The sequence below is a fragment of the Osmia bicornis genome, unplaced genomic scaffold (assembly GCF_907164935.1).
Source record: "Osmia bicornis bicornis unplaced genomic scaffold, iOsmBic2.1, whole genome shotgun sequence".
NCBI classification, from domain to species: Eukaryota; Metazoa; Arthropoda; class Insecta; order Hymenoptera; family Megachilidae; genus Osmia; species Osmia bicornis.
Genome location: NW_025791363.1, coordinates 12,027 through 36,017, shown reverse-complemented (window position 1 = coordinate 36,017; position 23,991 = coordinate 12,027). Strand labels below are relative to the sequence as shown.

The 23,991-nt window shown below is 45.0% G+C and overlaps 1 protein-coding gene across 1 annotated transcript; it reads right to left on the bottom strand.

The window, feature by feature from the left end:
• Positions 1-134: 134 nt before the first annotated feature.
• LOC123989071 lies at positions 135-2,901 on the bottom strand. Its single transcript, XM_046289781.1, has 2 exons — positions 580-2,901; positions 135-530 (listed from the first exon to the last, which is right to left on the bottom strand). Exons 1-2 carry the CDS (start codon positions 2,899-2,901, stop codon positions 135-137), a joined length of 2,718 nt encoding a protein of 905 aa, XP_046145737.1.
• Between the last annotated feature and the right edge of the window lie 21,090 nt (positions 2,902-23,991).

The window sequence follows — 23,991 nt, the reverse complement described above, 5'->3', positions numbered from 1 at the left end:
GATATTGTTATTAAATGTATATTACATATCTAATGTAGATATAGTAATTACGATACTGTTATTATCTGTACATATCGTCCAGAAATGCTGCACCTTCTGCTGGATAAGCTGCCAGCGGGATAACCGAGAGGAGACTATGGAGGTGAGAGAGGGTTCCGGAACAGAGGTGAGCGCGTCTCCAATGAGGAAGTGTCCAGGTGTAAGAGCGGAGAGGTCTTCAGGATCCTCAGTGAGGGGCAGAGGGGTCGAGAATTGAGGATAGCTTCTACCTGAATTAGTAAGGTGGTGAGCTCTTCGAACGCGAGGAGCGTGTCTCCGATGGTTCGCCTGAGGTGATGCTTGACGGAGCGGACGGCGGCTTCCCATTTCCCGCCGAAATGAGGGGCGGCTGCTGGGTTGAACTCCCACTTTGTCCCGTCGTTGGCCAGTCGTCCGGCCAGCTCGTGGAGCTCCTTCGAGGCGGAGGCGAACAGGCGGCGTAGCTCTGCGTCGGCGCCTTGAAAATTGGTGCCGCAATCGCTGAATAAGGTCTGGCAGATGCCACGCCGGCTGATGAATCTCCGATAGGCAGCGAGGAACCCGTCTGAGGAGTAATCCGAGACTAGCTCGAGGTGGACGGCCGAGGTGGCAAAGCAGACGAAGAGGGCAATCCATCCCTTGAAGGTTTTCGCTCCTCTTCCCTTCCAGGTGCGGAGGAGCCCTTAACCAGTCCGGTCCAGTCCACCAGAGGGTATGAGCCTTCAATTGGGTCGGTGTCAGACCTCGAGATGCGCAGTCCGCAGGGTTGTCGCGCCCTGAGATGAATTTCCAGCGAGCGCTGGGTAAGGCGTCTTGAATTGCCCCGACTCTATTCCGCACAAACTCCATCCATCTCGAGGGATGATGACTGATCCAAGTCAGCGCGACAGCAGAGTCCATCCAGAGGTGCACCGGTGCCGAGGAAAGCTCGAGGGTATTCCGTACATTCTGTGCGAGCCTTGCGAGCAGGAGAGCGGCCGTCAACTCTAACCGAGGGATGGTAAGTCTCTTGAGGGGCGCCACCTTGGTCTTGGCGCAGACTAGCGACAGGGTTGCCGACGATGTGGAGGACGAAATCCGAAGGTATACAACTGCAGCCAGCGCATGTTGTGAGGCGTCCGAGAATCCGTGAATCTCAACTCGACCCTCCGGGGTGAGATTGAGCCACCGAGGAATGTGGAGGTCCGAGAGGTCCTGTAGTTCTGTTCTGAATGTTGTCCAGCGGAGAGCTGTGGAGGGAGGAAGTGGTTCGTCCCATCCAAGCTGTTCAAGCCACAGCTCCTGGAGGAGAATCTTCGCTCGTAACGTGAGGGGTGCGAGGAATCCGAGCGGATCAAACAGACGTGCGACTTCCGAGAGGATGGTTCGTTTCGTCACTGCAACTCGAAAGGTGCGTGCAGCGGAAAACCAGAAGTGATCCTCTAGAGGTTGCCAAGATAAGCCCAGAATCCTTGTGGGGAGATCGGAGAAATCCATGGTCGAGCTTGAGGTGTCGCCGTCTCCGGAGATAACCTTGAGGAGCTCTGGACAATTGCTGGACAATTTTTGAAGAGGAAACCCGCCCGCCCTGCAGAGCTGAGTCAGCTGAACCGCGACTTCCTCGGCTTCCTTGGCTGTGTCGCCTCCTCCGAGAATGTCATCCACATAGCGGCCCTTGAGAAGTGGAGGCACAGCGAGGGGGTACCGGTGACCTTCATCGTGCACGAGTTGCAGCAGCGCCCTTGCCGCCAAGAAAGGAGCTGATCGCGTACCGTAGGTGACCGTGGTCAATTGGTAGCTGACCGTCTTCCCTTGAGGGTCCGACCAGAGGATACGTTGAAGGTCCCAATCAGCTGGATGTACAGCGACCTGCCGAAACATCTTTACGATGTCCGTGGTGAACACATACCGGAACCGTCTAAACCGCAAGAGGACGTGCGAAATATCTAATTGCAGTTTCGCACCTGTATGCATGAGGTCGTTGAGAGAAGTCCCGGATGAGGTGGCACTGGAGCCGTTGAATACGACCCTCAGTTTCGGCTGCGAACCCTTAGAGGTTAAAACCCCGTGATGTGGGAGGTAAAAGATCGTGGAGGTGCCCAAGGAGGATTCCGAGGCTGATTGCATATGTCCGAGGTCTTCGTACTCCTGCAGAAACTCCTTGTAGAGGCGTCCGTACGCCTGATTGGCCGTGCAGCGCCGTTGAATCCGTCTAAGACCTCGAAGAGCCGTCTCGTAAGAGTCCCCGAGGTTAGTCCGAGGTCCCAGGAGAGGGAGTCGCACCACGTAGCGACCGGAGGAGTCTCGAGAATGGGTGCGAGAGAAGTGTGCCTCGCATTCTTGCTCTTCCGGAGTGAGGGCTAGCGAGGGTTTCGAAGGAACCTCTTCTTGCATCCAAAATTTAGTGAGGAGTTCGTGGAGCTCATGATCAGCTGCTCCGTGGAGAGCTACCTTCTCTCCGTGAGGCGGTCTGGCGACGAGGGGTCCGAGAACTACCCATCCGAAGATTGTAGCGAGGGCGATCGGCGAGGTCTGGTCAGCCTTGACCATTTCCGGCAAGAGGAACCGGCCGAACACATCGGCTCCCAGGATGATATCGATGGGACCGGGAATGAGGAAGTCCGGATCAGAAAGTTGCAATCCTGAAAGATGAGGTAACCGGGTTGAGGAGGCCTGTACCGACGGAAGCGTGGCGGTGACCCGAGGCAGAACGTGAGCCTCGACGGGGAGTGAATTGTCCGAATGGAGAGCCCGTAGGTTGATGGATACCACTCCTCGCGTCCGTCCTGAACTCCGCCCTCCGATGCCCAGGAGGGGTAACTGAGGTGGTCTCTTACATAGTTGAAGGAGAGAAACTAACCTTTCAGAGATGAACGAGAGTTCCGAACCGGAGTCCAGGAGCATTCTAACCGGATGCGTCCGTCCATGAGGTGCAACGAGGAGAGCTCTGGAGGTGGCGAGGAGTACCGTAGATTGGAGGAGTGCCGATGGCGGTTGTTCGTCCTGGGGGAGTCATTCAGAGTGCGGTGGGGAGGCGTCATCCAGGTGGTGATCCGCCGAGGAGCCTGGATCTTCAACTGAGGCTTCCTTCACTGCGGTGTCCACGGCAGCTTGGTTGACGGCAGCGTGGTGGGCCGCGGCCCGAGGGACAGCCGGAACAGGGGTACCTGAGGGAATCCCTGGCCACCCACTGTCCTTTGGACGGTCTTCCATAGGGTGAGCCGGGACGTGGATAAGGGTGTGGTGCTTGTTGCCACACGTGCGGCACCGTCGTTCGCTGCGGCAGTTCAGAGCACCGTGCCGACCGAGACAGTTGTAACAGAGGCGATATTGAACGGCAACCTTGCGGCGTTCCATCACCGGGAGGCCGAGGAATTCCGGGCAGTCTGTGATGTAATGCCGCTTCCCACACATATCACACAATCCATCCTTGTAGTTGGGAGGGAGCTCGGAAGTGTGAAGAGCCCTGACGGCTGGAGCGGTAGTTGGACGTGAGGGAGTCCGTGCGGAGGCGAGAGGGGGCCTGGAGGCGGCCGGCTGACGTCCTGAGGTGATAGGAGCCTTCGAGGTTTGCGCTTCTTCCCTGGAGAGCTCGAGGTTCTCCCGTGCTCGGGCTCGTCCCATGAGGAAATCCTGGAGGTCCTTCCAGGAGGGATGCTCAGGCTGGTGCCCGAGGTGGTTTTCCCAAGCCTCGCGGGTAATGGTATCCAGGCGGCGCACAACGCGGTGAACCAGAATAACGTCCCAATTTTCGAGGGGAACGGCGAGACCCTTGAGGGCATCCAAGGACTCCATAACCTCGGAGAGGAGACCGTTCAGAGCCTGCGACGAGCGAGGAGGGAGAGGGGTGCTGTTGACTAGCCGGTCCACTTGTGCCGAAATGAGGAGCCGCCGATTCTCGTATCGCCGCGTGAGGGTCGCCCAGGCGCGGGAGAAGGCCTCACTGCTAACTGGGATATTGGCCACGAGGCCCGCCGCTTCTCCGGAGAGGCTGGCCTTGAGGTAATACATTTTTTCCACCGGGTCGATGTCCGGGCACTCACCCACCATCGACGAGAAGAGATCCGAGTAGGGCCGCCATTCCTTATAACTTCCCGAGAACGTCGGCAGCTGGATCTTTGGGAGGGAGCGCCGCGCCCCTCCTGAGGAGAGCATGAGGGAGCTCCGGCCGAGGCGATCCGCTTTGTGAGGGGAACTCTCCTCCCGTTTTTCCCGTAAGGTGGTAATGATGGACTTGGCGGCGGCGTAGGCTTCGACGGCGGCCACGTATGTCTGCTCCTTAAAGTAGGGGTAGTCCGTGAGGCCCTCAACCTTCGCTTCACAAAGCCGCTCGTGAAGCGTCTCGAATTTTGCGAGGTAGCCGACTAGGAATTCCTCCTTCTGAATTAGAGCGGAGAGGCAATAATCTTCGTAGGCGCCTTCCCGGGCGGCCTTTGCCATTGATTTAATGACATTGAACCGCGACACTTGCAAGTCGAACTTTCCCTCGAGGTTAGAGGTGGCCATTTTCGCTTTTCGAAATGAGCTCACTCACGCACAACCCGTTCTCACCGGATCCGGCTCGAAGGACCAGTATGTTTCGAGGAGAACGAGGAGGGCCGGACACAAAGTTTAAACACACACAAAAAAATGCACGAGGTTGTCTAATGGTTGTCAGTTTATTAAAACCAAAAAAGGTGTAGTGTTTCGAGGTGACAAAAAAACACTGGAGGTGTGCGGAGGCCGTTACACCGTGCGAGGTTCGCCCGATAACGTGATCTTACAATACCGTTTCGGCCACGCACACAAGGGGGTACACAATCGTTGACTACCAAACAAAACGAGGCAACCGACGTGCTTGAGGAGTCCGGACGCGGACGCGAACACGTGGCGTCGTCGACGCCGCCGATGAGGAAACCGCCGTTATTCGCACAGCACTCACTTTCCAGAGGAAATCGTCCTTCAATAAGCAACGAGGAGTCGAGGAGAATCAAATTATCGCTTCGTTAACACAATTCCTTTGGAAACCCACGTAAATTGTCGAATCCTATACGGAGCTCTATGTTCGCGTGTCGTTTACAAGGACAATATGGCTACGCGGAGCGCGACGTTCGTACGAGGAGTTTAGTTCCCGAAAAAGAACGCGAGGCCGCAGCACCTCTCGGACGGGCCCCGCGTAACGAGGAGACCCTTTATACGCGCGTTCACGCAACAGAAGAATAACATAAATAATAATAAGGCATAATAATAAGGCATAAGTATAAAGGGCCGTACATAATGTAATAATGTAATGTAATGCAGTATAATTTAATGTAATGTAATGTAAAGAGAATGAAATATAATAAATATAATACAAAGTACATGAACTGAACTGAACAGAATATACCATACTATGACCATGGGATTGTTAACTACCATTACTCCATTTCCTTATCAAAGAAAATCATAAGTTAAATTGTAAACAGAAACAGCAAATGACAAATGACCATGTCGGTACAAATGCAAAAGAAATCGATCATTAAATGACCTGCCAAGATACATAGCTAAAGCGTTGAAATCAAATCAAAGAATAACTGCGCAATTCAGATAGGAACCAAAACTAGAAACTGATTACCAAATGGGACGTCAGGATAGAATGAATAAAGGAACCAAATCAAATCAAATCAAATAAACCACATAGCTAAGTTAAACACCACATCATTGTATCGGCGAACAGTAGATAGGTAGGTCTGATACTTAGTAGATAAACCAAAGACATTTGCACAGACAGTACCACTCACCACCACAGAAAGAACAACAAATCAAATCATTGACCTAATCAATAAAAGGAAAATGGATAAATGAAGTATCCGAAATAACCGAAGTAACCAACCGCAGCACCAAAGATATTACCAACCACGAATATTCTACCCATCATACCATACTCAGCCGTTCATTCCGTAATGGTTGGTTATCCACAGACCAACCATCCACCGCGCTGCTCAGCTCAGCAGTTACCCACAGCGCGCCAGCCATCCGTCACGCCACACTTATCGACTACAAGACCACCCATCGTGCAACCGCGCAAACCCAGAAATCCATACTTACCATCAAACCTATCATCAAAGATAGGTCTGATATACAGTATTTTCACAAAAGGTAATTATAAGAGCACACGGACATCAAATAAACTTCCAAGCGGATAAAAATGAAGAATAAAATCAGTACTATGGTTATCATTTATTATATATATATAAATAAATAGATATTGTTACGTCCGAATTATTTTCAATAATTCGACCGTAGCTAAGAGCTATTTCCATTTTCCTTCTGATAGTTTTGAATAGTTTGACCGTTAACATACCGAATTTGTGTACCTCGTCAGTGCGTAGCACTTGGAAATAATCCCAGGCGAGGCACACAAAGGAGGCTATAATTAGTTCGATTCAAATAATAAGAAGTCAACCTTCCTTAGGACGATTGCCTCGTCGAAACCGCGTAGCAATAAACATATAGAAATTCGAACCCGCTAAGGTTAAGGAGAGGTATTATCAACATCTTTCGCCGTGCGGTTAAGCAGTGCGACGCATTTGGAAGTTTCCCCGCTTAACCGCGCAGAACAAGGGAAATACGATTTTGTTTTACCTCGCGAGCGAGATACCTCTCCTACCTGCGAAGCATGCGTCAGCCGACTCTTTCACGAGGGATGAATGTAATTGAAATCGAAAGCAATTAAAATGAAACGGAATGAAACTATTGTATGACTGTGGAATGCGAGGGTTTGCGTGACAACCACTGAGGTTTGAAATTGTCGACCAACGTTCAAGAACGTTCCAAGCGAAGGTCGACTAAGGCAATAAACATCGACAATGAACTAAACGTTAAACGTGGAGCGTTTAGAAAATTCAAAACCATTAACAATCAATGCACGCGGAACTAATAACGATTAAATGCAGTAACGTATTTGCATATATCCGCGATTTGATAGTAATTATAAATATCGATTGCCTTTTTCGTAAACCGTCAAAGTACAAATAATAACGGAATGATTTTACATTAATTATCATTAGCCATTCAATAGTAAGTTAAACATCTATTAAAAGGGGGGCTAGATGCTCTTCGTTACCGAAATACTATTTGCAAATATCATTATAAAAGCCTCTTCGATAATAAATTCAGACAAAGGGCGTAATAGAATATTCCAGAAGTATAGAAACTGCGACGCATTAAATTCACTAGGCGTTAGAGGGGTAAAAGAAAGAGATAGCTTACGGAAAGACAGAGTCGGAAGAAAGGTCAAGAAGGGATGAGAACTCGGGAAACGCGCTTATACAAAACCAATACGCGCGGGCCTTCCCCTTCGACACGTACCCTGATTTGCCAAATGATGTCCCCACTTTGGGCCCATGATCGCGGGTCGAACCCTGAGATACGATCGCTTGACTGAGGCAAATGACTCTTCGTCGAAAAATCGTGAGGTACGTGACGGGGAGCCCGTGTTCGCGTTAAGCAGTAGTTTACGCGTGAAAATCGTTGTAATTAGCTGACCGGTAAAGTCCTTACAAAAGGCAGAGTGCCGGGAGATTGCGGTTCACGTTTCCGCGTAAAAGACTTTTACGAATACGTAAAACTTCACACTTTTCAATATTCTATCTTTTCTCTTTCGTTTTTGAAATCGCCGTTAATTGATATTTATCTTTTTCCGCGTCGCGTCGTTTTGAAATTAGTTTTCGTATCGTCTCGTGACCGTAACACCGTCGAAAGGCCGGTCGCGAACGCGTAGTGCGTGTGACAGGTTTCTCATCTTTTCTTCGCCTTTCCAGATTTCTAGACAACACCAGCGACCACTGAGCAAATTTACTAATATTTTATATTATCTAACATCGAGCTTGGTAAGTTTATCTATTTCATATTGTCCAATACGACGAATCTGGATTTAGTGAGGCAAAACGGGCGATCTTGAAACCGCGTGTTCTGGAAGTTTTCCCCCGAGATCGTCCTGTTCAACGTTTATTGAAGGTATCGAAGAACATTTCGCAATCTTAATAATAATTCCGTTCGCAGTAATGAGAGGCGGCCCATGAAACCGTTGGTTTTGGAAGCTTTTCCCCTTGGGACCGTTTTCCTCTCATCGTAATTTAATTGCTCATTGAAATCGCCGCTCGAATCAACTTTAAATTCTGTTCTACGATTCAACAGTTTTCAATATAACCTAATTTCACCGATCTTGTTAAACATATATCTAAATTGCAATTTTCTTTCTATATTCCTAACAGCTCGAATTCTTTGTAACCAATTTAATTACTGTTATGCTTTTTTCTTTTTTTGAAATTATATTTCTTTTTTGTTACACATAACTAGTTTCAGATTCATTTTAGTTTAACACACTTCCTTCCTAACATTCACGCTAACCATCTTTGCACAAATTCGCACGAGGGGCCCGTATGGGACTAGAGCATTGACGAACTCAATCTAACAACACAATTTTCAGAATCTTATTAGGAAAATTAAACGATTCTTTTTTTTATTGTTCCGGTTGTTAACGACCTAACATCGTCGAGCGCGATCGGGACTGGTGGCAGCGAAAATACCGTTCTCATCCGCGTATTAACACCTAATAAATTAATTATCTTAGTCTATTCTATTCTATTATATTCTTTTTTTTTTTTTTTTATTTTTGTACGTCGCGCGCCGTATCACTCGCTCGCGACGTAACAATATGAATCCTATGTTTGTAATAGAGTGGAATAAAATATGAGTTACAAAACAATGAGGAAATAAATCAAATGAGATCAAATGAAATCAACCCGAATAAGATCCGCAGATTGCGCAGGTCGCAGGACGCACTATGCCGCTACATATCGCGTCGTAGAAAAAACAGATTGTACAAAACAACAGAATCAAGGAATCGTCGCAGAACGAGGGCCGAATAACAAAATAAAATAAAACATTTAGCTTAAACAAAATGAAGTCAAAATAGAAATCCAGTAGCGTCAAATAACGTATATCATCAGGAACATCCCGTAGGACCAATCAAACGACACTCAGTCAAATAATATCAGTTAATAAATAAATAATTAAAACAAAAGAGACCAGAATAAAGTCATAGTAACAGGCAACTAGTGGAAATGAAATGTGAAGCAGGAATTCAATAGGTCAAGATAAATCAGATCAGAAAGTGCATAACTTTAATCAATCAACATCGAAATGAATGAATGAATAACGAATGAATGAATGAATGTATACTGAATGCAAGTGAAACAGCTAAGGATATTCACAAATTGGGGAACTACAGAAAGCGCATAACGCGCGACATACATAACCGACATAATGCAATGTAATATAATGTAAAATAATATAAGTAATAAATACAACAAATGAGTTATATTCCAATTAAATATAACCGTAACTATTACCGACTCAATCCTCCCTACCTTATAAAGTATAGATTGTAAGTTATAAATTGCAAATTGCAAATTGTAAATTGCAAATTGTAAGCGATTATGAGTGATTATGAGCGATTATGTCCATACAAATGCAAATAAAAGTAAAATTTACACCGAATGATGTCTAAGGATAAATCAAAACACGCCTAACAAGCATCCAAGTTTCCGCCACGCACGCAAATCCAGCCGTAAATAACAGGCCTGTATGCACGCACGTACAGAAACCTTTCAACAACCAGACAACCAGACAGCAGGGCAGCATGCAGCAATTCAAAGAAAAGAATAGAGATCCATCTTGGGGCCCCGCAAGACAACAGAAACGGTCAGCGTCGTCGTTCCAAATGTAACGACCCAGAGTGAGTACGTCACTGCACCGACTTGTAGGGAGAGCGGTTCCCTTAGAAGGCGACTCGTATTCTGTGTTATAGGGATTATAGGTTCGTGTGGTTTGCGGTTAAGGAGTGAAATCCAAACACTAATGTGCTAGAAACTATTGGAAATTGTTTATTCAAAAATAAAAAGGTAAGTGATTATTAAATTGTAATATAATATAAAACAAAATCGCTGGTATCACAATAAGTGCGGCTAGAAATAGGAATACAATAAGAAATTATAAGTCGTTCGCCCTAAATTGGGAATACAATAAGAAATATGTAATTAGTAATTAATATATGTAAGTAGAAATTAATAATAAGTAATTAATTGTAATAATTAATTATAATCGATAGCGCTAACGCGAATGCGGCGTGGTCTTCTTATACAGTCAATACTCTGTTTGATTTTCAATAATGATTATGGAAACTAAATTCCAGAGGTTTGTGCTAGACTACTAGAATCCAGTTAACCCTTCCTATGGGTCGCAATCGGTTTCTGGTTATACCAGAGCTGTGTTAATCGCAGGCCGTTCAAGGAGCTCCGCTCCTCGCTAGCTCTTTACACTTAAATGTTGGCTTAGCGTAACACCTGTGTAACACGTTGCGAACCGTGGATAGGAGGTCCACTGATCTGCAGCACTGCACGCCACCAGTGGAAGAGTAGTAAATAGCTGTAACTCGCGCTCTATCGCTGCCTAAACAGTTCAGCGCAAGCTTTTCTCTACTGTTCAGAGTATTGTCTGCTTCAGACCGAGGCCTGAGAAGATCTGCTTCGAAACTGTGCGGAACTCCTCTATTTATACTCAGATCTTGCTGAGTCGGCACTTTTTTCCGCATAGAGTTCTTGGGGTAGCTGGGTTTTTCCCATCACGTGGTGGTCCAGCATCCCCACTCTAGAATTTTACCCCACTATGTGTTCACTGGGGTTGCGCTGGCGCGTGCGCGGTCAGACGTCGATAATTTATCGGTAAACTGTTTTACCGTCTGACTTATCGACTAAACTTTTATCGATGAATTTAACAGACTCGGTTATCGACGAAAATGAACATGTTTATTACAAAAATTTTATATATTAAATATTAACAATAAAAAATTAAATGAAATACTTTGTATGGAATATAATAAAGCAAAATAAAATAAAAATGTATTTTTTTTTTTTTATGGGGTCGTTACACAAACGACAATAATCAGCCGTTCAAAACGAATGTCTCACCGATTAGGCTGAGTGAAATACGACCCCTGCCACACGTGCGACAGCTCCGCGGACCCGAGGTCATTACGTCAAGTACCAGAGCGACTACAGTCTCGGAATGCTAGACATACCAGAATAAGGACGAAGCAATGTCCGCTCCATCGACAGCCTAGCATGAAATCAGAATAAAATACAGCGAAATTGAGGGTTGAAGTTTGAGATTGCAGTTTAGAAATTATAGCTGGAATGAAATCAGTCGAGGCGAAGATGGGGAAAAATTAGAGAGCCTGGAAATTATGTCAGCTCAGCCATGATTAAGGACATTGAGTGATCCCGAACGGGAATCAACTAGCCCCGAAACATCGGGCGATTAAGACTAAGATTAAGGGTCAAGCCAAAGAAGACTCAATTTTTGGTAGGATTAAATCGGATTCAACCTCGACTAAGGAGAAGAGTAAAATAAATGGAATATTTATGATAGCTGCAGGCGGCTATAAATACTTGGAGGGAAAACAGCAAACCATAGAAGTAAGGAAAATATTAATTCAAAGTTAGCCCGTCGAAAAGCAAGAGTTAGTGTTTACGTTTAAAGTGTACCATTAAGATAAAGCCATCAGTCAGGACCGAGTGGATACGCCCCAAACAATGCGGCCGAAGGCCAAGTTTTACGACTCGAGGTCATGAGTCAGTTATCGAGTGGCCGTAATCCCAAAATACTGAAGTGCTGAAAAGCTGGAATAAATAGATAGATAGACAAGGCAAACTCCAGCTATAAATATGAAAGACATACATCTGGCAACAATATCGGTAAAATACAAGGAAGTTAAGACAGTATCCATGGATGGACAATAAGGCGAGATTGAGTGAAGGAAAAGAAACACAGTGTAACAAGATGTATTCTGACGTTGCCTTTAATTATATAATAATTACAGTAAGGAATGAGAACTGCTGCCAATATCTAAATGACCCGTACCAGAATTAGAAATGCAATGGAAGTCCAACTCAAACGGAACAGACAATGTAAAAGACCGAAATAGACAGTATGAAATAAATTGAAGGGAAACCGTAATTACTGTAAAACCGCATGAAATGGATGATAAAATCAAGATTAGCCCGAATCGGGTTGAATCGAAACGTTATTAATACCAATCCCCACCAAACATAATTATTTAGTAATAAGAAAACAAAACTAAAGCCGCATTTAACACTGGAATTGAAATCGGAATCATGACAGATTCCTGTTAACTTGTATAAGAGCATGGATTAACCATTCAACCACTCACACAATCATCAGCCATAACTTGTGATTGAGGCCACCACCATAGGCATAGATACAGGAGGCAAGAGAAGGGCACGTCACCCCCCAGCCAATTCCCGCTTCAACCTTGCTAATGCACCCACTCCAGCCAATGAGCGCATTGCTACGTCCACCAATAGCCAGCCGTCCAAGTCTAGATCCACCCTTCTACAGCCACAGCGGAGGGGACTGCCCGCAGCCTCTCCAGTCCGCACGTTCAGCTCCCCTCAGTGCCACATATTCCTTCATTCAGTCTGCTACACAGTTTTCAATCTTAAGGAGTGAATCGAGAATACCGCCTCAAATTAACTAAGGGTAAGAGCCAGTCACCAAAGTTGTTTCATTAATCATCCTCAAATCGCATAATTAGCACTATTTTCACGCGCTAACGAACACCCTATCTCATTATACATAAAAGAGCAGACTAGCCAATCAATCAATTGAACATTTAATCATTCAGCTACGTAATTGAATTATTGCATTCATTCTCTGGAATCACCCATCATTCACACAGCAAATGAATAAGTTGACAATCCAATCCAACAGCTAAACAAAACAGAAAGCGAGAAGAGAAAGAGGGAAGAGAAACTCAGCAGGCAATTGTTGTGACCAGCAACCAGGAACGATAGGAAGTAAAGAGAGAAAGGAAGATAGAAGAGGAAAGGTAAGAAAGTGTTTCATAATACAAAACGTAGAGTGCAAAGCGCAAGTGAAAGTGAAGTAAAGCGATGTAGCCTATAACTTAACCGAATAGTGAATAAAACAAACAAATAGTGTAAATTGGATGTAGTTAAATAATGTGGGTAATAAGATGATAATTAAATGATTAAATAATTAATGAGTTAGTTAAATAGGTAAATAAGTTGAATAAAATAATTGAACAATTAAATAGCTAAATGAATAGGTAAATAACATAAGTAAGTAAATAATAAGCAAATAGGCAAAAAGTACATAAGTGAATAATCAACAGGTCCGCCGACAAGCATCCAATTGGGCCAAATCCAATTCCAATCATCCACAACTCTGGCGCTATGGAAAATTTAAAGAAGGATCTTCTACTTGCCATCATCGTGACGAGCGGAGGAGGGGGGCCAAGTACAACAGCAGGAAATGCTGTCGCCGGGGCCTCATGCTCAACCTCCACCGCAAATCAGGACCAGGGGGGAATCTTGGTGTACCCCAACGTAAGTATCAATCGACAATCCTTAAGCGTCAGCAACGTGCCTTATCAAATTGAATCGGACAGAATAGAAACGACCAGGATCAGTTTAGATTAAGCTTAAAGTAGACAACTAGATTAGCGAAAATCTATGGGAATCAGGATTCATATTGATGTTTATATCAAAGTCAATGTTAAAACATAATGAAATGGATTGCAGTTACCGTATTTGATCCAAATAAACCTGAAACCAGAAACCAAAACTAAAATGAAAGCCGAGATAGAAATTAAAACCGGGACAGGTCAAGTCAATATCGTGGTGGAATTACAATTTTTAGACAGGAAACCAATGTGATCCCAACCAACCACCGCCAGTCAGAATCGAATTTAGCTGAATTTGAGGAAATTTAATTAAATCAAATTAGATTAAATAGCAGAAGTTAAGCAAAAGTTTAGATTAAATAAATAAATTGAATTAAATTAGAATTAAATAATTGAATAATAAAATAGAGTGAGAGTTAATAAGAGTTAATAAAGTTTAATCAGAATGAGGTATGATTGAATTATACTCAAAATGCATGCCGGGAATAAACTAAACTAGGGTGGAACAAAACAAAGTCAGATCATCCCAACATAAATAGATTAACCCAATCAAGCTCAGAATTAAAATCCAGAAATGAAATAAGCCAGGGTGATATGCTAATAGGCTAATGACCAAACTCAAGGCCAACATGGTCAATCAAAGCCAATGCATAATCAAAATCGAAATCGAAATCGAAATCGAAATCGAAATCGAAATCGAAATCGAAATCGAAATTGAAATCGAAATCGAAATCGAAATCGAAATCGAAATCGAAATCGAAATTGAAATCAAAATCAAAATCAGCCTGAAATCGCATTAGGCTGGGTCAGACCGAGCGAGACCGAACGAATCAAAATCGTAATATCATAACATAGCATGATGAGAATGAGCAAAATCATAATTGAATTGAGACCGTACCCACAATCTGCCATAGGTTAAATTGTAATTTATCACCATCTGCCATTGTCAAAACCAAATTAGGTCCATACAGTGACTACTGAAACTCTCAGCACATAACCATAGCCCTAAGCCATAGCCTTAAACAACCGTAAATAAATAGCCGTAGATATAGCAACTCCTAAAACCTTCACTTTCAATTATTGCAGCAGCTGAACGCCGTTATCTCGGGGTCGGTGGAGAGAGCGGTGTCCGCCCGCATAGAGCGTATCCAGCGGGTGGCACAATGCGCCACGCGGCCGCGGTGGTGCACCTAAGCCTGGCGTCATCAGAGCGACGCAATCCGTACAGGTGGTCTCGCCGGGGCCAAACCCGCCCCCGACACCCCAGATCGACCCCAGCAGCACCGCGGCCACGCAATCAGCCCCCACCCCCATTAATGGGGATACAAGCTCAACCTTCGATCCAGCAGTTGCCGCCGAATAGCAGCATGGTGTACCCTGTATACTATCATTCAGTCTATCCCCAACAATCCCCCCACCAGCCATCTCGCCCATATCTCACACATCCACTCCCTTCATATACGTCATACCAACCCACATCATATTCATACAACCCCCCATATACAGTCACCTACCCGGCCTCATATGTTCCCTCACCACCCACGCATCCACCGCACCCCTACCAACAACAGTTATACGGTTAATACGGTTAATAAGTTAGTTAAGTTAGCATTAAGTTTGTATTTGTATGCTCAGGTTATTAAGATAATAATAATAGATTGCAATAGATTTGTCGGTGCGAGCATAAGACGTAAATGTAAGCTAGAGTGTAAGGAAGGAGTGATTGTAAGTCCAGCCATAGGTTTAGACATAGGTTTCGGTTGATGTACTACCAAATATGAAATATATATCTAATATATGGTCAATTCAATTAATTTACAATTACAGCCCCAAGCTGTATCATCGCATTATCGCGTCCCACCATTACCCAGGATATATATGATAAATAGCCAATATGATCAATGATCAATCATCCCTTATCCAGATCCAACTCCAAGTCTGCACCTCCACTAGTTAACCCGATAAATCAACCAAATAGTCAGATGGACAGACTAGCAAAACTAAGAAGTGATTAATCATTTGGAAAGATACCCGGCCACATCATTCAAACCGGCCAATCGCCCGGACTAAAGGGAAGCATATTACCCCCTGTAGCTCCATGGACACAATTATAGCGCATAGTCAATAAGTGATAAGTGATATGAAATAATTAAGCAGTTTGCAGATAATAAATTTCAAACAGCTAATAGGTACGAACAGGCAAAATACAAGTGCAAATGAACATAAATAAGCCCGCGCTTGCAATATTTGCGGACATTATTACTCAGTATACTGCATCACCATGCCGGTGATCCCTGGAATATTATTATTATTATTATTATTATTATCATAATGCGTTAATAAAGAGCGAGTCTGTAGAATGGCAACGGAAATGAAGAAACCTAAATTGGCCGAACCGTACATGAAACAATCGATCGAACCGGATCCCAAGCAATCGCATCGAGCTTAGTCGAATGATCGAATAATCGAATTATATTTCCGAGAACAACCGGTAGAGCGCGCGCCCGACGTCAGAATAATCAGCAAGGTGTGTCACTTAAGGAGCGATATGTAGAACCAACAGTTGCTGTATCAAGTGTAATGAGGCGTAATGGCTAAATAACATTAATTAAACATTAAACAGCTGACACTAGTCATAGGAGCTTAAAACGAACAGTGTGGTGATGGAAAATATACCAACAAGAGAGGCGCAAGTTAGGTTTGGAAATAGGTTAGTGTAGAACAGATTAAGTCAAATCGTACATCCAGATTAATTAATTAAATTTTAGGGCCGCAAAGTAACCCGTGCAATCGCCACCCTGATATATTGACAGCAAGAGAAGAAACAATAAACATTAAACCTAACCTAAAGATGACAATTTACAACAACCTTCTCCAATTTGGTAATTTTAATATATATTTAGAAATTAAGAAAGTAGTTGAAAGCGTTTAGGGCATACAGAACGCCATTATCCGGTAATAACAATCAACTAGTCATATATATGAGGAATCGAGTGGAGAAAGGTTCCAAAATTCAATTAGGACCGCAGCAGGAATCCGTCGCAAGTCAGAGAAATAGAATATAAGTATGTAACGTATGTAACGGTGTAGTGTACAAAGCAAAACAGGAATATTATCTCAAAGGTTGCGGCCACCCTTGTATCCGATGTGACTTAATTCGAACACATCAGGAATGAATAAGATCACTGCGACAACTCAACTCCCATCAGCGAAGCAGAAGACTGCAAGACGAGAGCTTGGTATAATCAATTAGAGCAACCATGAAAGGTAAATCTAGGTCACATAGGAAAGTGCAGTTCACTATGTTTTATTCAATCAGCACTGCAGGCTGCAGTAATTGTAATAATTAAATCATTAGAGGAAAGAGGAAAAAATTTAACATGAAATTGACATGACGTGACTGAACCATGATACCACTAACGTCAATTTATGGATTCCAGCAGTGGCCAGAAGATGCCATCCAGACAAACAGAACTATTACTATACTAGGAATTCGCAAGACTAAGGGTAGCAGGCACATTGTCTGACAGATTGGGTCCGAACCAAGCCGCCAGGTGAGCATATATCAGTTTGCAAGAAATAGTCAATAATGTCAATATTTCAGCGCGCTACTTGGAATGGAAACAAAATGTTTGAGCATTATACCTACCAAGGACTAAAAGGTTTAGAGGGTTTACAAAAGGGTTACAAAACGCCACCAGTGGCAATAACCGTGAGTACCAATTACAGGTGAAAGAGGAAAATATAGGGATGAAGGAAGCGAGGAGTCAACTGAATAAATAATCAGCACTAATGGACAAGAAATAATCATCCGCAACGAAAAACGAAACTTCCATGCATCGTGTAAGATTTCGCCAGGAAGTGTACCCATACAAAGAGGACTAGAAGTTGATAACTCCAAAAGTAGGACAATAAAGCAACAACAATGACGATGATACTGACAATGAACAGAACATGACATAGATATAACGTAGGGGAGTTGACTAAAACCAAATGCTAAACCACCACTCGCCCTCAATTAACAATCAACCAATGATTACAGAGAATGATCGTAACGGCCAAAAGGATCGAAGAGAAGCCAGGAAGAATAATTGATTACCCGCCCATATAGGTGCACGAGGATGCACCATCAGCTGTAAGCAGCCCTTTATCATTGATGGAACCACGCCACCAGTACGCCCCGAAATATAAGTCTAAGGAAGATTAAGAGTAGCAACCTCGCCTGCTTGCATTTCCGACCTAACCGAGCGATACTCATGCGAATCCACATTCTGATAATAATATCTCGCGTAACGATTAATTTCACAAAATCTAATTCATAAAGTAAAGTAAAAGTTCGTGTCCTTATGAATCTGTGAATTTATAAATTTATAAATTTCAGTGCACTGCATCACATTGCAGCAGGAAGTATACTGATACCAACCGAAAGTATCCCGCTTGCTCACGTTCAGCAAAACAAATAAACAAGGCAAGCAATTGGTTGGTCGGAATTGAATGCAATTACAATGGTGGGAAGAGCCCAACAGTGCGCACCCATGACCAGTGACAAACTACAAAATTGTCGATGCCTCAAGCGCATCACAATATACGCAACACATACAATACACGCAATACACACAAGGTATGCAAGCATGCAGTATACATGAGGTACACGTGCACGCGCACATGCATGCGCAGAGCCAGTAAGGAGAGTGTACCAAACTGGGATGACACAGCAGGTAATCCCAAGTTAGCATAGAAGGTAAGATAAATTTTGGTAGCAATTAAGTCAACCAGACAGTCAAAGTAACTAACTCAACTCAATCCAGCTCAGAACGAGTCAAATTACAGTCCGAGATCCGAAACCCAAATCTAAAATCTTGAATCACGAATCCCAATCATGAATTCCGAATCTCAATTCCGAATTACAGTTACAAATTACAGTCCTTCAGATTTCCAATTTAAATTTTAAGTTTGCTTGTTGCCAATGAACAATGAACAACGTAAATCATGTAATCGTTGCAGGGTTAAAGGCTACAGAGAGCAGAAACAGAAGCCGTCTTAACCACGCGAGCGGCAACATAACACATCAAAATATCTACCGCTAAGGGATTTATTGTAGACAGGAACACACACCAATGGTGCAGTGTACCAAGAGACAGCAAATAGATACCATCAATCAGGAAATGCAAAAGGCAGGCCCCTATCCACTATTATGCCCCTTAAAGTCCAGTCTCCCAATAAGTAATTTAAATTAAACCAAAATTAAATTACATAATTTAACAAATTTATCGATCTCAACGATCTTGTAAACACAGTGAGTAAAATTAAATATCGGCCAGAAGACACGTTACTTATATTGTTAAATCCGAGCAATCTGAGCAGTATCCATTCGTCTGCAAACTGCATTTGGCCACCGTATAAGATGGATGTAAAATGTAAGATGTAAAAATGTAAAAGAACAACATTAATAAAAATGTAAGATGTGATAATGATAATTGGATAATAATTAAGAAGGAAGAAGCATACTCAACGTATCAAAATCCTGATCTCACTTACGCAACATTCGCCACTCCCCACGCCCATCCCTCCCACCACCACAATTGAGACCAATATAGCAGCCAATCCCGTCTCGGGAAAGAGGACCGAGCTGCGTCGCCTATCCATCTTATACAGCCCCAATGGTTGATAATCCATCGACCCGCCATCACGAAAATCCATCGTGTCAAATTGCGCATCACCCAGGATCCATCTCAGGTGAGAAAATCGATAATAGTAATAATCACGTCGCCAATCTATTAATCATCGATAAGCATCCATGAACCCACAACCAATAGCCAATACATTAGACCGTGCACACCGCATCCCTAGCGTTCCATGATTTTCCAACCTCAATTACGTTATAACCCGCCTACCCGATCGTGCTTGACATGGTGAAGCACTCATCAAACCCTAGAATACAGAATGCAAATCACTAATATGCACATTGCCCACAAAGCTCACAACGAGATCGAGATTGCTGTAAAGAAGACGAAGACGAAGAGAAGAGAAGAAGAGGAAGCAGAAGAAGAGGCAGGAGTGAAGAAGCACGAGAGAGCAAAGGATAACAGACAGAAATTCTAGTCCTTATTTAAAGTAAGCTATTTCAAGTTACCCAAGTCATTAGCCCGTTAATAGTATTAGCACAGTTATCGCGAATATCTTAGTAACAACTAATGTCATTGATTGGCTGAACGCAAATTGTAACAACAAAGCCAACCAAGTAAAGTAGATATAGAATGTACAATCAAGCAATCACAAAACTGATACTGTAATTCGTTCGACAGGAACAGCCATGTCCGCTTTCACGGTGTTACAAGCGAATCGGAACCACTGTCGCGCCGCCCAGGACATTCTTTGGCAGGCCGTGCACGACTTTCGTGCCGACATTGTGGTAATAAGTGAGCCCTACAGCCCACGACCCGAGTGGTACACCGATCCCAGCGGAACCCTTAGCATATGGCACGTGCAGCGACCACCGCCAGCCGCAGAACTCGGGACTATTCGTAAGATACATACCTCCGATGGCTGCAATGGCCTAGAAACCCGGGACTTTATCATTTTTGGGTGCTATTTTTCCCCCTCACTTACAATGGCCACCTACGAAGGCCAGTTAGATAGTTTGTTGACCGGAATCGTTTCGTCTAGCAAGCCCTCGATCATAGCCGGAGATTTCAACGCGCGCTCCGTACAATGGGGGTCTGACCGAACCGACACGCGCGGGTATCGATTACTTCGCGTCTGCGAACAAGCCGGCTTAATACCTGTAAATAGCAAAGGCGGCCCTTCCTTTACTCGCAATCGCCAGCAATCTCGAATTGATTTAATGGCGTGCAGCCGCGAATTGAGAACCCGCCTAAGTCGCTCGGTTGTATCAACAAAATATACTGGCTCCGATCACAACTACCTAATGCACCGCTTTACCGCCACTACCGCCTTCACAAGTTCCTCTATGAATTCAGAATGGAATGTCCAAAGTAGCCCGCCCAGCGTGGAAGAGTGGGCTGCCATAATAATCACTAATTTAGCTCTACCGCCAGAAACACCCACCTGGATCCGTGATCGGACCGTTTTCAGATTCGAAAGCCGAACCGATATAGACAACGCCATATCTAAGTTAGAATCATGGTATGAGGCCGCACGGGTACCAAGAACATTAAAGAAAAGAAAATTTGTTTCCTGGTGGAACAAAGAATTAACAAAACTCAGGCTGACCGCAGCACGATCTCGCAAAAAATGGTATCGCGCGGCCCCGCATATAACAAACCTTCTCGAGCACCCTCTCCGCCGGCGCATGTTATCCGACCGTTGTGCATTAATCAAGGCAATTCGTAAGAGCAAGGATGCTTCCTGGTCCAAAATGATCAGTGAAGTAGCCCGGTACCCCTGGAGCAAGCCGTACAAGGCCGTGATGAAGCGATTAAAAGGAGGCTCCCAACCAATACGCCTCAACGAGACTGAATTTAGGACAGCCGTGTCACAGTTGTTCATAATCGAACCCCCAGTAATCGAAAGAAATGAACCAACCTCCTCTTTCGCGCCTGTCAATCCCTACAATGCCCCTGCTACCACCATCGCACAAAATAGGCCTCCCAGCCCCCAGCCCGGGCCCAGCAACGCTCATCCGGAGCGTCGAGCCACGATAAATTTAAATGCTCCGCCTAGTAATCAAGCCACCGCCACAACGAGAATAAACCCCATTCCATGCGACAATGTATCGAATCAGCAAGGAGTCCCGGAAGACCCAGAGGAACCATTCTATCCATTCAGTGTCCTTGACGTTGCCGCAGCCCTCGGTAAAGTATCCAAGGGAAAAGCGCCCGGGCGCGACGGGATAACTGGAGAAGCCCTTCGCCCCATTTACAAACTTGCTCCAGAATGGGTGCGCGACCTATTTAACGCCTGTTATCGCTTATCATACTTTCCCGCCTCCTGGAAAGTCGGCCGATTAGTGTTAATACCTAAACCCGGGAAGCCTTTCAACACATTTTCGGATCTGCGCCCTCTGTGCATGCTGTCAAACCTCGGCAAAGGCTTTGAATATGCCCTGAAAGAACATTTAGAGGATGCCCTAAAAAATTCTGGAGATTTGTCCCCTCGCCAATTCGGTTTCCGTCGGAAGCGGTCAACGCTACATGCAATGAAGGTAGTAATGTCGGAATCGAATCGCGCACGCACCTCTGGATACCATTGCCTATTAATTGGGCTGGACGTGAAGAACGCCTTCAACACCGTTCGATGGGAGAATATCATTTCTGCCGCTCGCGGCCGCGATTTCCCACCCCCACTAATAGCCATGTTAGAAAATTACCTAGACAGCAGATTTATAGGTACCACGATGCCTGACGGCACGTGGATAGAACAAGCGGTGTATGCCGGTGTTCCGCAAGGATCAGTCCTAGGACCGCTCCTGTGGAACTTGGCGTACGACTCAATCCTAGAAGTCGTGCTGCCCCGGAACGTAACAACCATCGCGTTTGCAGACGACCTAGCCCTTATTATACTAGGCCTACTGAGCAATTTACGCGAAATAGCTGAGCTGGCGCTGCAACAGCTCAGCATATGGTATCGCCAGAATAGCCTAACCCTAGCCACCCAGAAAACCGAAGCCGTCCTCCTGACAGGACGCCGAGTTCGCGCCGGTCAGACCCTACAGCATGAAACCTCCGTGATCCAGACTGTCTCTTCGATGCGCTACTTAGGTGTATTGTTCAGCAACACCCGCAGCTTCCGTAGTCATGTAATGAAGGTCAGTGACAAAGCCAGCAGAGTCGCCCAGTACCTGGCCTGGCTTCTGCCAAATCTACGCGGAGGAGGATATAAGCCTCGTATGCTCTATTACCGTGTCACCGAATCAATTGTGTTATACGCTGCACCAGTTTGGCACGAGGCTGTGAACTTCAAAACCGTGGTTCGCATTTTGCTATCGACGCAAAACTGGGTCTAATACGCGTAGCCTATTCTTACTACACCGTTTCACACGATGCCCTGACCGTCCTAACCGGTTGCATGCCCTGGCACCTAATAATACAAATCCGTCAGCAGCTATTTGGTCTTGAAATCGACAATGTGGACGAGCACAACAGACATATAGCCGCTGTGCGAGAACAGGCCCAAGCCAGCTGACAACGCCATTGGGAGAACACACGCTACGGCGCGTGGACCCGACGTTTGATACCCAATATAGGATATTGGATAAAGAAAAACGGACCACTATATTTAAACTACTATTTAACCCAGGTTTTAACCAATCACGGGTGCTTCAACTCGTTCCTGTGCCGAATCAAACGCAGCAGCACACCAAATTGTTGGTTTTGTGATCCACCCGTAGTTGACGACGCAGAACACACCGTGTTCCATTGCTCTCGCTGGGCAGCCGAGCGCACACGTGTAATAATGGAAGTAGGGGTATTATACCCGGAAACCCTGGTGGACTGCGTCCTAGATGAGAATCGTCGAACCCCTTTGCTAACATTTATTACAGAGATTCTAAAGAAAACGGAGAGCATAGAACACGCACGGCAACGCGGTGGTCTAGCTCCAACCCGTCAGCGGGTCCGACGCCGAGTCCGACGGAGACTAGCGTAGTCCAACAATCGAGCCAGCGTAAGATACCATAGCCGGACGAAATGAGGCAGACATACCCCGCACGACATGCGTTTGAACGAAAGAAGGAGACTGTAACCAAACCAAACTAAGCTAAACCAAATTAAGTCAATAAATGCGATTATTAACTCTCCCACAAGTAGTCAGATTTATTCATCCAGCTCCCAGCCAGAAGACCCCATTCTCCTCTCCCAGGTCCCACCCCAGATATCCAGCCAGAATGGTCAGTGAACAACAACCAGAACCCCCAGAAGAAACAAGCAGCGGAAACAGTAAACAGCGGGCATGTTTAAAAATGGGGAGGTGAGGAGCATAACAGAGATGGCTACACAATTACTATATTAAATAAGTAAGTAAGCAGGTAAGTAATTGGGTATATGGCATATGTACGAATAGAAACGCAAGCAAATCTATATAATCTATAATAGATTAGCAGATTAGTAGATCGCAACCTGTAACAGTGAATCTGTTAGCAGCGGCTACACACGGTCAGCCCCAGTCAACCCATCCAACCAGGTAATAACGCCAACAGGCAGAGCGGAGCAAATCGAGCAGGCTGAGCAGCTCAATATGGTTGAGTAAGGATTGGGAGGCAGACGGCCAGAGAAACGTAGTGCAGATCAATGACATCTCTTGATAATCTCCCACGGGCACAAATTGCCTGCGTAAATGAAACAATGAATAGGCCGTTCAGGCAGTCCAAACAGCAGCCCACCGACCTGCTGCGGATAGATCAGATGAGCAAGGCAGCACGAATACTATGCCCCGACCCAGGCCAACCAAGGCCCACACCCGATCGCCCGGAGCAATTTGGGTTGCTCCAAGCGACGAGGAGCGAAATC

Bases quoted from the DNA above. Each gene is read 5' to 3' on its own strand.
- LOC123989071 (XM_046289781.1), bottom strand. From the start codon at position 2,901: ATGCTCCTGGACTCCGGTTCGGAACTCTCGTTCATCTCTGAAAGGTTA. The intron at 531-579 runs GTTCCTCGCTGC...GGCATCTGCCAG, and splicing joins TCGGATTACTCCTCAGACGG to ACCTTATTCAGCGATTGCGG.